The sequence below is a fragment of the Salvelinus fontinalis genome, chromosome 39, assembly GCF_029448725.1.
Source record: "Salvelinus fontinalis isolate EN_2023a chromosome 39, ASM2944872v1, whole genome shotgun sequence".
Taxonomy (NCBI): domain Eukaryota; kingdom Metazoa; phylum Chordata; class Actinopteri; order Salmoniformes; family Salmonidae; genus Salvelinus; species Salvelinus fontinalis.
In genome coordinates, this window is record NC_074703.1 from 6,072,941 (window position 1) to 6,086,293 (window position 13,353).

A 13,353-nucleotide genomic window follows, 5' to 3' on the forward strand; every position below is an offset into this window, starting at 1 on the left:
CGTCTCTCTCTCTCTCACGTCTCTCTCTCTCTCACGTCTCTCTCTCTCTCTCACGTCTCTCTCTCTCACGTCTCTCTCTCTGACGTCTCTCTCTCTCACGTCTCTCTCGCTCACGTCTCTCTCACGTCTCTTTCTCTCACGTCTCTGAAGTCTCTCTCTCTGAAGTCTCTCTCGCTCACGTCTCTCTCGCTCACGTCTCTCTCACGTCTCTTTCTCTCACGTCTCTCTCTCTCACGTCTCTCTCTCTCACATCTCTCCCATAGATCATCTATTGCCTCAGCAACGAACAGGGCTGTGATGATATTTAACTCAAAAGATGCCCAACGATTCAACAGATCAGTAGCTGGGTTCATCTGTCTGAATCAAGGGCCATTCTGTAACTTTGGCTAATACGCTGTGGTATTGTGATGGTATCAAGTATGGTAATACTAAATCTGGTATCTCTATCCAAGGCAAAACTCTGGTATTGTGACATCACTAGGTGGTGGTGGAGATGGTGGTGAAAATGATGATGAGGAAGAGGAGGAAGGGGAGAAGGAAGAAGAGGATGAGGATATCTTCTTTCCCCATCCTGTCCTTATTTTGAATAGACAACCTGTTACCAGTTCATTTCAGTACAGACAAACAGGTTACATGATGGACATGCACTAGCTACAGTACCCTCACTCCCTTCTAGTACATCATGGTAGGGAAGGGAGCAGCACACCAATACACACTCATTCACCATGAAGTAGGGTGCAACATGGACACTCTGAAGCCCATCAGAGTGGGTCATATTTTTTACCAAGGACCAAGCATTAAAACATGATTTACCCAGGCCACTTGAAGGCCCAGCCATTAAAACATGATTTACCCAGGCCATAGTTACAGTTGAAGGACCAACCAATAAAACATGATTTACCCAGGCCATAGTTACAGTTGAAGGACCATCCAATAAAACATGATTTACCCAGGCCATAGTTACAGTTGAAGGACCAAGCATTAAAACATGATTTACCCAGGCCACTTGAAGGACCAACCAATAAAACATGATTTACCCAGGCCACTTGAAGGACCAACCAATAAAACATGATTTACCCAGGCCATAGTTACAGTTGAAGGACCCAGCATTAAAACATGATTTACCCAGGCCATAGTTACAGTTGAAGAACCAAGCATTAAACATGATTTACCCAGGCCATAGTTACAGTTGAAGGACCAACCAATAAAACATGATTTACCCAGGTCATAGTTACAGTTGAAGGACCAACCAATAAAACATGATTTACCCAGGCCATAGTTACAGTTGAAGAACCAAGCAATAAAACATGATTTACCCAGGCCATAGTTACAGTTGAAGGACCAAGCATTAAAACATGATTTACCCAGGCCACTTGAAGGACCAACCAATAAAACATGATTTACCCAGGCCACTTGAAGGACCAGCCAATAAAACATGATTTACCCAGGCCACTTGAAGGACCAACCAATAAAACATGATTTACCCAGGCCACTTGAAGGACCAACCAATAAAACATGATTTACCCAGGCCACTTGAAGGACCCACCAATAAAACATGATTTACCCAGGCCACTTGAAGGACCAACCAATAAAACATGATTTACCCAGGTCATAGTTACAGTTGAAGGACCCACCATTAAAACATGATTTACCCAGGTCATAGTTACAGTTGAAGAACCAAGCATTAAACATGATTTACCCAGGCCATAGTTACAGTTGAAGAACCAACCAATAAAACATGATTTACCCAGGCCATAGTTACAGTTGAAGGACCCACCATTAAAACATGATTTACCCAGGCCATAGTTACAGTTGAAGGACCCACCATTAAAACATGATTTACCCAGGCCATAGTTACAGCCTCCTCAGTTAGTCAACACGTACGTCCCTTCCGCTAGGAACTCCTAGACTTAAATATTTGTATGATGTCATAAACCACTGTAATTTCAATTGTGGATAAACAGTTGGTGATTTATTTCTGCAAAGTTGCATGTCAGTTGGTACTTAATAAACTGTTCAGTGTGGTGGTAGCATTGTGTTTAGTCTCTTCTGTCTGTAGAGTGATGGAGTTGCCCTATGCCTTACGTGTTGTGTTGACTGTCTCTGTCTCTGTCTCTGTCTCTCTCTCTTTCTCTTTCTCTCCTGTTCTCTCTCTCCTCTCTCTCTCTCTCTCTCTCTCTCTCTACTGTTCTCTCTATCTCTCTCTACTGTTCTCTCTCTCTCTATCTCTCTCTACTGTTCTCTCTCTCTGTCTCTGTCTCTCTCTCTCTTTCTCTCTCTCTCCTGTATTCTCTCTTTCTCCTTTTTTTCTCCTCTCCTCTCCTCTCCTCTCCTCTCCTCTCCTCTCCTCTCCTCTCCTCTCCTCTCCTCTCTCTCTCTCTCTCTCTCTCTCTCTCTCTCTCTCTCTCTCTCTCTCTCTCTCTCTCTCTCTCTCTCTCTCTCTCTCTCCTGTTCTCTCTCTCTTTCTCTCAGTTTCAATATAAGGGCTTTATTGGCATGGGGAAACACATGTTTACATTGCCAAAGCAAGAGAAGTAGACAATAAACAAAAGTGAAATAAACAATAAAAAATAAACAGTAAACATTACACTCACAAAAGTTCAGAAAGAACAAATACTTTTAAAATGTCATATAATGTCAATATACAGTGTTGGAATGATGTGCAAATAATTTAAGTACAAAAGGGAAAATTAATCAACGTAAATATGGGTTGTATTTACAATGGTGTTTGTTCTTCACTGGTTGCCCTTTTCTTGTGACAACAGGTCACAAATCTTGCTGCTGTGATGGCACACTGTGGTATTTCACCCAGTAGATATGGGCGTTTATCAAAATTGGATTTGTTTTCAAATTCTTTGTGGATCTGTGTGATCTGAGGGAAATTTGTGTCTCTAATATGGTCATACATTTGGCAGGAGGTTAGGAAGTGCAGCTCGGTTTCCACCTCATTTTGTGGGCAGTGTGCACATAGCCTGTCTTCTCTTGAGAGCCATGTCTGCCTACGGCGGCCTTTCTCAATAGCAAGGCTATGCTCACCGAGTCTGTACATAGTCAAAGCTTTCCTTAAGGTTGGGTCAGTCACAGTGGTCAGGTATTCTGCCACTGTGTTCTCTCTGTTTAGGGCTAAATAGCATTCTAGTTTGCTCTGTTTTTTTGTTAATTCTTTCCAATGTGTCAAGTAATTATAATTTTGTTTTCTCATGATTTGGTTGGGTCTAATTGTGTTGCTGTCCTGGGGCTCTGTGGGGTCTGTATGTGTTTGTGAACTGAGCCCCAGGACCAGCTTGCTTAGGGGACTCTTCTCCATGTTCATCTCTCTGTAGGTGATGGCTTTGTTATGGAAGGTTTGGGAATCGCTTCCTTTTAGGTGGTTGTAGAATTTAACGGCTCTTTTCTGGATTTTGATAATTAGTGGGTATCGGCCTAATTCTGCTCTGCATGCATTATTTGGTGTTCTACGTTGTACACTGAGGATATTTTAGTAGAATTCTGCATGCAGAGTCTCAATTTGGTGTTTGTCCCATCTTCTGAATTCTTGGTTGGTGAGCGGACCCCAGACCTCACAACCATAAAGGGCAATGGGCTCTATGACTGATTCAAGTATTTTTATCCAGATCCTAATTGGTGTGTCGTATTGTATGTTCATTTTGATGGCATCGAAGGCCATTCCTGCCTTGTCTCTCAGATCATTCACAGCTTTGTGGAAGTTACCTGTGGCGTTGATGTTTAGGCCGAGGTATGTATAGTTGTTTGTGTGCTGTAGGGCAACGGTGTCTAGATGAAATTTGTATTCTTGGTCCTGGCAACTGGACCTTTTTTGAAACACCATTATTTTTGTCTGAGTTTTACTGTCAGGGCCCAGGTCTGACAGAATCTGTGCAGGAGATCTAGGTGATGCTGTAGGCCCTCCTTGGTTGGTGACAGAAGCACCAGATCATCAGCAAACAGTAGACATTTGTAGGTTTGTAGTTTTCTAGATTCTAGTAGGGTGAGGCCGGGTGCTGCAGACTGTTGTAGCGCCCTCACCAATTCGTTGATATATATGTTGAAGAGGGTGGGGCTCAAGCTGCATCCCTGTCTCACCCCCAGGCCCTGTGGGAAAAAATGTTGTGTGTTTTTTGCCAATTTAATAGACTCTGGGTTGAGGTCAGTGATAAAGTAGTCTACAGTGCTACTGCCAAGAGACGAGCTATAGGTGTACCTACCGTAGGAGTAACCTCGAAGGCTACTATTGACTATGTACATTCCCAGTGTCCGACAGAGCTACAGGAGTTGTGACCCGTTTTTGTTGGTTATGTTGGTTATGTAGTTGTGTCTAGGGGGGCATATGAGGGAGGGAATGCTGTCACCTCCAGGTAGGGTGTCAGGTTCTTGTCCAGTTCTGGCATTTAGGTCGCCACAGACTAGTACATGTCCCTGAGCCTGGAAATTGTTGATCTCCCCCTCCAGGATGGAGAAGCTGTCATCGTTAAAGTATGGGGATTCTATTGGGGGATATAGGTAGCACACATGAGGACATTTTTCTCTGTTGAGATCATTTCCTTTTGAATTTCAAGCCAGATGTAAAATGTTCCTGTTTTGACCAATTTAATAGAGTGAGTTAGGTCTGCTCTATACCAAATTAGCATTTCACACCTGGTAGTTTTGTGGATGTGACCACCAGCTCTCTGTAACCTAGAGGGCAACCATTGGGTCCGTCTCCTTTATACCATGTTTCTTGTAGGATGACTCTCTCTCTCTCTCTGTTTCTCTGTTTCTCTGTCTCTCTGTCTCTCTGTCTCTCTCGCTCTCGCTCTCTCTCTCTCTCTCTCTCTCTCTCTCTCTCTCTCTCTCTCTCTCTCTCTCTCTCTCTCTCTCTCTGTCTCTCTCTCTGTCTCTCTCTCTCTCTCTCTCTCCTCGCTCTCGCTCTCCTCTCTCTCTCTCTCTTCTCTCTCTCTCTCACTCTCTCCTCTCTCTCTCTCTCTCTCTCTCTCTCTCTTCTCGTCTCTCTCTCTCTCTCTCTCTCTCTCGCTCTCGCTCTCTCTCTCTCTCTGTCTCTCTCGCTCTCGCTCTCCTCTCGCCTCTCTCTCTCTCTCTCTCTCTGTCTCCTTCCTCTCTCCGTCTCTCTCTCTCTCCTCTCTCCGCTCTCTCTGTCTCTCTCTCTCTCTCTCTCTCTCTCTCTCTCTCTCTCTCTCTCTCGCTCTCTCTCTCTCTCTCTCTCTGTGTAGGGTGATGGAGCTGCCCTATGCCTTCCAGTGTTGTGCCTTCGTCTCCTGTGAGAAACACTCCTCTCCCTGGGACAGAGACAATAACAACAACGGGAAGGACGACTTCGGGAGGAGGGAGGGCATCTTGTCTAACCAAGGTGTGTTCTCAAACAACCCTAGATAGTACACTGCACAAAAAGTAGTGCCCCATTAAAAGGCAATGGGATACCACTTCAGATCCTTGTTGTAAAGGATACACGGTGTGTTGCTAATATGCCCCCTGACAGAAACAGTGACTAATTTTCAGTTCCTATGAAACGTCTTGATAACCTGGATATAACCTTTGATTTAATTTAAGAAGACCACGAGGACTTTCTGCTGGACTTCGATGATGAGCCCAAATCCCACCACAGTGTCCAGTGTTCCCCTTCACCCGGTAAGGCAACACCCCCCCCCCCCCCCCACCATCTTCCCCCTAACATGGTTCATATATTGATTGATTGAGTGATTGACTGGTTGATTTATTGATTGATTGACTGGTTGATTGATTTATTGATTGACTGGTTGATTGAGTGACTGGTTGATTGATTTATTGAGTGACTGGTTGATTGATTTATTGAGTGACTGGTTGATTGATTTATTGATTGACTGGTTGATTGAGTGACTGGTTGATTGATTTATTGAGTGACTGGTTGATTGATTTATTGATTGACTGGTTGATTGAGTGACTGGTTGATTGATTTATTGAGTGACTGGTTGATTGATTGAGTGATTGACTGGTTGATTGATTGAGTGATTGACTGGTTGATTGATTGAGTGATTGACTGGTTGATTGATTTATTAATTGACTGGTTGATTGAGTGACTGGTTGATTGATTGAGTGATTGACTGGTTGATTGAGTGACTGGTTGATTGAGTGACTGGTTGATTGAGTGACTGGTTGATTGAGTGACTGGTTGATTGAGTGACTGGTTGATTGAGTGACTGGTTGATTGAGTGACTGGTTGATTGAGTGACTGGTTGATTGATTGACTGGTTGATTGAGTGACTGGTTGATTGATTGACTAGTTGATTGATTGAGTGATTGACTGGTTGATTGATTGAGTGATTGACTGGTTGATTGATTGAGTGATTGACTGGTTGATTGATTTATTGATTGACTGGTTGATTGAGTGACTGGTTGATTGATTGAGTGATTGACTGGTTGATTGAGTGACTGGTTGATTGATTGACTGGTTGATTGAGTGACTGGTTGATTGATTTATTGATTGACTGGTTGATTGAGGGACTGGTTGATTGATTGAGTGAGTGACTGGTTGATTGATTGAGTGAGTGACTGGTTGATTGATTGAGTGAGTGACTGGTTGATTGATTTATTGATTGACTGGTTGATTGAGTGACTGATTGATCTGTCCCTCCCCAGGTCCGTTCCGTCCTTGCCACCACCTGTTTGGCAGCTGGTTGATCCGTGTTGGTGTGTGGGTCATTGCTACTCTCTCCCTGGTCTGCAACACACTGGTGATGGTCTCCATCTTTCTCTCCCCGTCCTTCCTGTCCCCTGTGAAGCTGCTGATTGGCCTGCTGGCTCTGGTAAACAGTCTGATGGGGCTGTGGTCTGCCACGCTGGCCACCGTCGATGCCTTGACCTTCGGCAGCTTCGGCCGCTACGGGGCGCGCTGGGAGAGCAGCACGGGCTGCAAACTGACCGGCTTCGTCTCCATCTTCGCGTCTGAGACCAGTATCTTCTTACTGACTGTGGCCGCTCTGGAGAGGGGGCTGTCCATACGGAGAGGCAAGGCCGCCGAGGGGAAGACTTCGACAGGCACGCTGAGGCTGGTGGCCGCCTTGTGTTTCCTTCTGGGCCTGGCTATCACCGTGCTCCCCCTGCTGGGGGACTATGGTGTCTCCTCCATCTGTCTCCCCATGCCCTACGAAGAGCCCTCCTCTCTGGGCTTCATGGTGGCTCTAGTCCTAGTCAACTCCCTATGTTATCTGATCATGACCGTCACATACGCCCGCCTCTACTGCAGCCTGGAGAAAGGAGAGCCGGACAACCTGTGGGACTGTTCCATGATCCGTCACGTGGCCTGGCTGCTGTTCACCAACTGTCTCCTCTACTTCCCCGTAGCCTTCCTCTCCTTCTCCTCCCTGCTGAAACTGCCCTCAGTAGGGCCTGAGGTGGTGAAGTCAGTGCTCCTAGTGGTGGTTCCTCTCCCAGCCTGCCTCAACCCTCTACTCTACGTCCTCTTCAACCCTCACTTCAGAGAGGACCTGGGCCTGCTCCACAGAAGGACTCGCGGCGCCCTGCACCTCAGCAGACCCCGCCGACTCAGCCTCGTCTCGCTCAACTCGGAGGACGCCGAGAAACAGTCATGTGACTCCACGCAGGCCCTGGTCACCTTCGGGGTGTCAGAGGAAGAAGAGGAGTCAAGGGGGGCGGGGCAGCAACCCAGCGCCGAGGCACACCACCCCCCGGTTGCCTTCATCCCCTGTCGCTAGGCAGACTAGCGTTGTGGCTTCACTGTTTTTACCCCCAGGGCTGCAGGGCTCTGGGTTCTACCCCCAGTACCCCATGCCCTATATCAACCCCCTACACACAGACAGAGACTGTGTTAGAGCAGTACATGTAGCCAGAGAGGAAGGATGAAGAAACAAGGCCACTGCCACACGGACAGGAACAGGACACAAAATGGCCGCCATGGCCCTCCTCTGAATCAGAACTCTAATCTAGAGCTAGATAGACTCCCATTGTCCTGGTATTCTTATCTCTCTGTCTGTCTGTACAGTACCAGCTATGTGTAAACCCTGGCCCGGCAGCTAGATGCCGGACAGAAGCAGAACTGGTTATGTTATGAACACAGCTATGATCACCATTACGATCATCATATGTACACCAACACAGTGGCCCTTTTAATGAAGGTACTTGACTCTATAATATGTAGGCCAGGACGAGGAGGAGGAGGAAGAGGAAATTCCACACTGCATCGCTTTGCTTTCATTTTTATTTCCGTTAGATCCCTAAGATAAAACACCTCATTTGAGTTTAACATCCTCTCTGACAGTTATATAATTGAAAGCTGAGTTTTGTGAGAACAATTTGTAAGGTGTGTGTGTGTGTGTGTGTGTGTGTGTGTGTGTGTGTGTGTGTGTGTGTGTGTGTGTGTGTGTGTGTGTGTGTGTGTGTGTGTGTGTGTGTGTGTGTGCGTGCATGTCTGTGTGCGTGCATGCGTGCTTGTGTGTGTGTGTGTGTGCGTGCGTGCTTGTGTGTCTGTGTGTGTGCGTGCGTGCGTGCGGGTTGGGTCTTGTTGTCTATCGCTCCTTGGTGTTAAAAGTGTGGTGACCGTGTGAGACGCCATGTCACAACATTCTCCTTCAGCAACAACGGCACCAATTACATTTGGTCACGTGTGTGTGTGTGTGTGTGTGTGTGTGTGTGTGTGTGTGTGTGTGTGTGTGTGTGTGTGTGTGTGTGTGTGTGTGTGTGTGTGTGTGTGTGTGTGTGTGTGTGTGTGTGTGGTTGCACTTACGTGCCCGTTCATTTGTGTACATTTACTGTGACAATCTGTTCTCCTTTGTAGAATATGCCAGTTTGTTTTTAAAGTAAGGTTCGGTGTGTATTCATATTTGACACTAATATTTAGTTGTAAAAGTTTTTCCCCCTATTTCCGTACCTCTATTTTCCCAGTCCACCTCTCTGTCTTCAGTGCCTTGTTGATCTCAAGATACTGCTGTAGCTCGCAGAGAAAAAAACAAGTCATTTCTAATCGCTATCCATGGTCAAAATGTATATTTAGTGAGTTGGTGCTTTTAGACTGTTTTATCGATGCACCATTACAGCCCGTTTAGACTGATCACAACACAGTATATTACATCTTCAGTTGTGTTTAGCATTTAACTACGTCAATCACCAGCATGCATGACTCTCCTCCATTACCTAGTGACTAGAGCACGTACCGGGGGAGGAGGGGAGAGAGAGGAGAGAAAGAGAGGGAGAGAGAGGAGAGAAAGCAAGGGAGAGGGAGAGAGAGAAAGAGGAGGAGAGGAGAGGAGATGAGGAGAGAAAGAGAGGGAGAGCGAGAAGAGAGAGAGATAGGAGAGGAGATGAGGGGAGAGAGAGGAGATGAGGGGAGATTAAGCGAGGGAGAGAGAGAGGAAGAGGAGGGGAGAGAAAGAGAGGGAGAGCGAGAGGAGAGAAAGAGAGAGGAGATGAGGGGAGAGAGAGGAGGGTAGGGGAGAGAGAGAGGAGAGGAGATTAGGGGAGAGAGAGGAGAGGAGGGGAGAGAAAGCGAGGGAGAGGGAGAAAGAGAGGAGGAGAGGAGATGAGGGGAGAGAGAGGAGAGGAGGGGAGAGAAAGCAAGGGAGAAGGAGAGAGAGAGAGGAGGAGATGAGGGGAGAGAGAGGAGAGGAGGGGAGAGAAAGCGAGGGAGAGAGAGAGAGATGAGAAAGGGAGGGAGAGAGAGGAGAGGAGGGGAGAGAAAGCGAGGGAGAGAGATAGAGAGAGGAGAGGAGATGAGGGGAGAGAGAGGAGAGGAGGGGAGAGAAAGTGAGGGAGAGATGAGGGGAGAGAGAGGAGAGAGAAAGCGAGGGAGAGAGAGGAGGATTCTTATTCATGTGTTTTAGAGGGCAGAATGAAAACCTGTGGTAATGATGTGTATTGCTCCCCCACTGCGCTGGGACAGGACAGAGACGTCTTGTGTTCTGCCTCTTTGTTCTTTGGCCAGGCTTAGCGGCAGCATAGCAGCAGCAGGGTGTTAACCTGGATAGAGGTATCAAGTCACCGCCTTCCAGGACTGAACCCTTTCCAAGGAGCTGGATCGCTCGTGAAATGAAATATCACCCGGGACGAGGGTCAGGTCAGAGCGTCCAGCGTTCTGGTTCACCCCTCTCCTTCGTTCCTCTTTCTGTTGTCTTCTTCTTCTTACTTCCTCTGCTTTTTGGTAGACGCAACCGACTACTAATGCCAAACATCAGCGGCCTCTCCAGACAAATACTTGGATCTGAGGTTAGCAAGGTTTAAAAGCCCTCTGAGGCGATTCCTGAGGTATCTTCAGAGCTCAGCTCCAGGCTGTCGACCTCTCTTTTCCTCATCCCGTCTTTCTTCTCTCCAGGAGAATGACCTCATGTCTGGTCCACCGTCCAGCTCTTTTTCCTCTCTTCATCCTCTCTCCCTCTCCTCATCCTCTCTCCCTCTCCTCATCCTCTCTCCCTCTCCTCATCCTCTCTCCCTCTCCTCATCCTCTCTCTCCCTCTCCTCATCCTCTCTCCCTCTCCTCATCCTCTCTCCCTCTCCTCATCCTCTCTCTCCCTCTCCTCATCCTCTCTCCCTCTCCTCATCCTCTCTCCCTCTCCTCATCCTCTCTCTCCCTCTCCTCATCCTCTCTCCCTCTCCTCATCCTCTCTCCCTCTCCTCATCCTCTCTCCCTCTCCTCATCCTCTCTCCCTCTCCTCCTCTCCTGCCTTGCCGGTCACAGGTCATATCTACCTTTATATCAGAGCAGGAGAACACCTCAGAGCTCTCCAGCACTTAGAACTAGGGAAATGTAGCAACCTCGTGAAACAACCGCAAAGTCTTGACAGGCACCTCCTTTGTCCTTGTGTGGATGAATTAAGGATGTAGATGTCATTACTTATAAAGCAAATTGCTCTTGGAAACCTAAAAATGTAATCAACCGTCTTTGCCATTCTTCAATGTTCCTGAAAACTCTGCTGCTCATGGTCTGTGAAAAACCTTGCTGTCTGTGAGTTAGTTTTCTGCCCCTCTGCTTTGTCTGTCTGTCTGTCTGTCTGTCTGTCTGTCTGTCTGTCTGTCTGTCTGTCTGTGAGTTAGTTTTCTACCCCTCTTCTGTCTCTGTCTGTCTGTCTGTCTGTCTGTCTGTCTGTCTGTCTGTCTCTCTCTCACAACACATCTCTCTCTCTCTCTCAACACAACACAAACTCACTGTAATGAACCTGCCTGTGGCCATTCCTCCAGGTGACATGCTGAAGACAGAGAGCATAGAAAGAGAGACATCCTTGTCTCGGGGTCTTTCCCAGGTGTGTGACATGGTTAAAAAGAGAGGTGGATAGGCTGAATCTGGGTCGTGTTCATTAGGGCACACCGAAGCAAAACTTTATTTTTAAACGCTCTGCAACAGAGGTGGATGGGCTGAATCTGGGTTGTGTTCATTAGGCCACAAAGTAGCCAAATGTTTCTGTTACAAACTACCAGATACTGGGGTAGCTGTATGAATCCACTGTCAAATGTGACACATCGTCTTTCTTTTCTTCTTCTTGTTTTTTCTCTCTCTCCATCGTTACCCAGATTCAGAATTTGGAGGCAAAAGCTTTTTTTGTATTATCTTGAGCTCTTAAAATACCAGAATTGTATAAAAAAATATAGATGAGTATTTATACCAAAAGTATATTATGTAAAGTAAAGGGTCCCTGAGGAGGAGGTCTGATGGAGGCCTGGCGCATGCTCTGCAGATAGGTATTTAGCCAGGTTTAGCTAGTCTAGCGTCCCGTTGGTTAGCCAGGTTTAGCTAGCCTAGCGTCCCGTTGGTTAGCCAGGTTTAGCTAGCCTAGCGTCCCGTTGGTTAGCCAGGTTTAGCTAGTCTAGCGTCCCGTTGGTTAGCCAGGTTTAGCTAGCCTAGCGTCCTGTTGGTTAGCCAGGTTTAGCTAGTCTAGCGTCCCGTTGGTTAGCCAGGTTTAGCTAGCCTAGCGTCCCGTTGGTTAGCCAGGTTTAGCTAGCCTAGCGTCCTGTTGGTTAGCCAGGTTTAGCTAGTCTAGCGTCCCGTTGGCTAGCCAGGTTTAGCTAGCCTAGCGTCCCGTTGGCTAGCCAGGTTTAGCTAGCCTAGTGTCCTGTTGGTTAGCCAGGTTTAGCTAGCCTAGCGTCCTGTTGGCTAGAGGCTGTGTGTACATTACATTCATAGGGCCAGTGAATAGAATGCATATTTTGTTTTTATATCAGAGTGTTAAATCTGTCTAATATGTAATAAACAACTTTACCAAATGAGCGTAATCCGTGAGTGGTGTTTGTTATTCCTAAAAGGAGGTTGGTGGTGGGACGATTTAGAGGTAATAAACGTTGTGTGGAACATAACAGAAAAAAAACGCTTTGTGAACTTTTTTGTAAGCATGTCAAGATCCACAAGGATATATGACTTATAACTTTGTGATTGATTAAAATAATGGATCTGAACACAATCATGTCATTATTCCATCAGCGCCGGGGTGGGTGGATGGGACACCAGGCATGTTGAGACGAAAAATAAAGTTATTTCAGGCTCTGCGTCAATCATGACTCATGTATCCTTCTATTATCCTTGTTTTCATAAGGCGGTGTAATTAAATTAACTTAACGTTGCATAACTGAGAAATAAAGAATCTTTGATGTTATTTTATATGCAATCGCACAACAGGACTTATTGTTCATAAAATAAAGCTGATTGCCCATGTAAAGGATACAGTAAAGTCCTGCTGATTGCCCATGTAAAGGATACAGTAAAGTCCTGCTGATTGCCCATGTAAAGGATACAGTAAAATCCTGCTGATTGCCCATGTAAAGGATACAGTAAAGTCCTGCTGATTACCCATGTAAAGGATACAGTAAAGTCCTGCTGATTGCCCATGTAAAGGATACAGTAAAATCCTGCTGATTGCCCATGTAAAGGATACAGTAAAATCCTGCTGATTGCCCATGTAAAGGATACAGTAAAATCCTGCTGATTGCCCATGTAAAGGATACAGTAAAATCCTGCTGATTGCCCATGTAAAGGATACAGTAAAATCCTGCTGATTGCCCATGTAAAGGGTACAGTAAAATCCTGCTGATTGCCCATGTAAAGGATACAGTAAAATCCTGCTGATTGCCCATGTAAAGGATACAGTAAAATCCTGCTGATTGCCCATGTAAAGGGTACAGTAAAATCCTGCTGATTACCCATGTAAAGGGTACAGTAAAATCCTGCTGATTACCCATGTAAAGGGTACAGTAAAGTCCTGCTGATTACCCATGTAAAGGCTACAGTAAAATCCTGCTGATTACCCATGTAAAGGCTACAGTAAAATCCTGCTGATTACCCATGTAACGAACATGACTGTATCTATGTGTGATTGTAAAGCCACATTTGTAAGTCATGAGTTATGATGATGGATGTATGAAATCAGGAAGTGGTGAATAGCAGAG

General features: G+C 46.2%; 1 protein-coding gene across 1 annotated transcript in view; it reads left to right on the forward strand.

The window, feature by feature from the left end:
- LOC129838296 (leucine-rich repeat-containing G-protein coupled receptor 5-like) overlaps window positions 1–12,186 on the forward strand; it is a gene marked incomplete in the record, with an annotated part of 131,651 nt that extends 119,465 nt beyond the window's left edge. Inside the window, 3 exon segments of the mRNA XM_055905185.1 lie at window positions 5,208–5,344; window positions 5,545–5,622; window positions 6,610–12,186. Coding sequence (XP_055761160.1) covers window positions 5,208–5,344; window positions 5,545–5,622; window positions 6,610–7,685 — 1,291 coding nt within the window.
- Window positions 12,187–13,353: the final 1,167 nt, after the last annotated feature.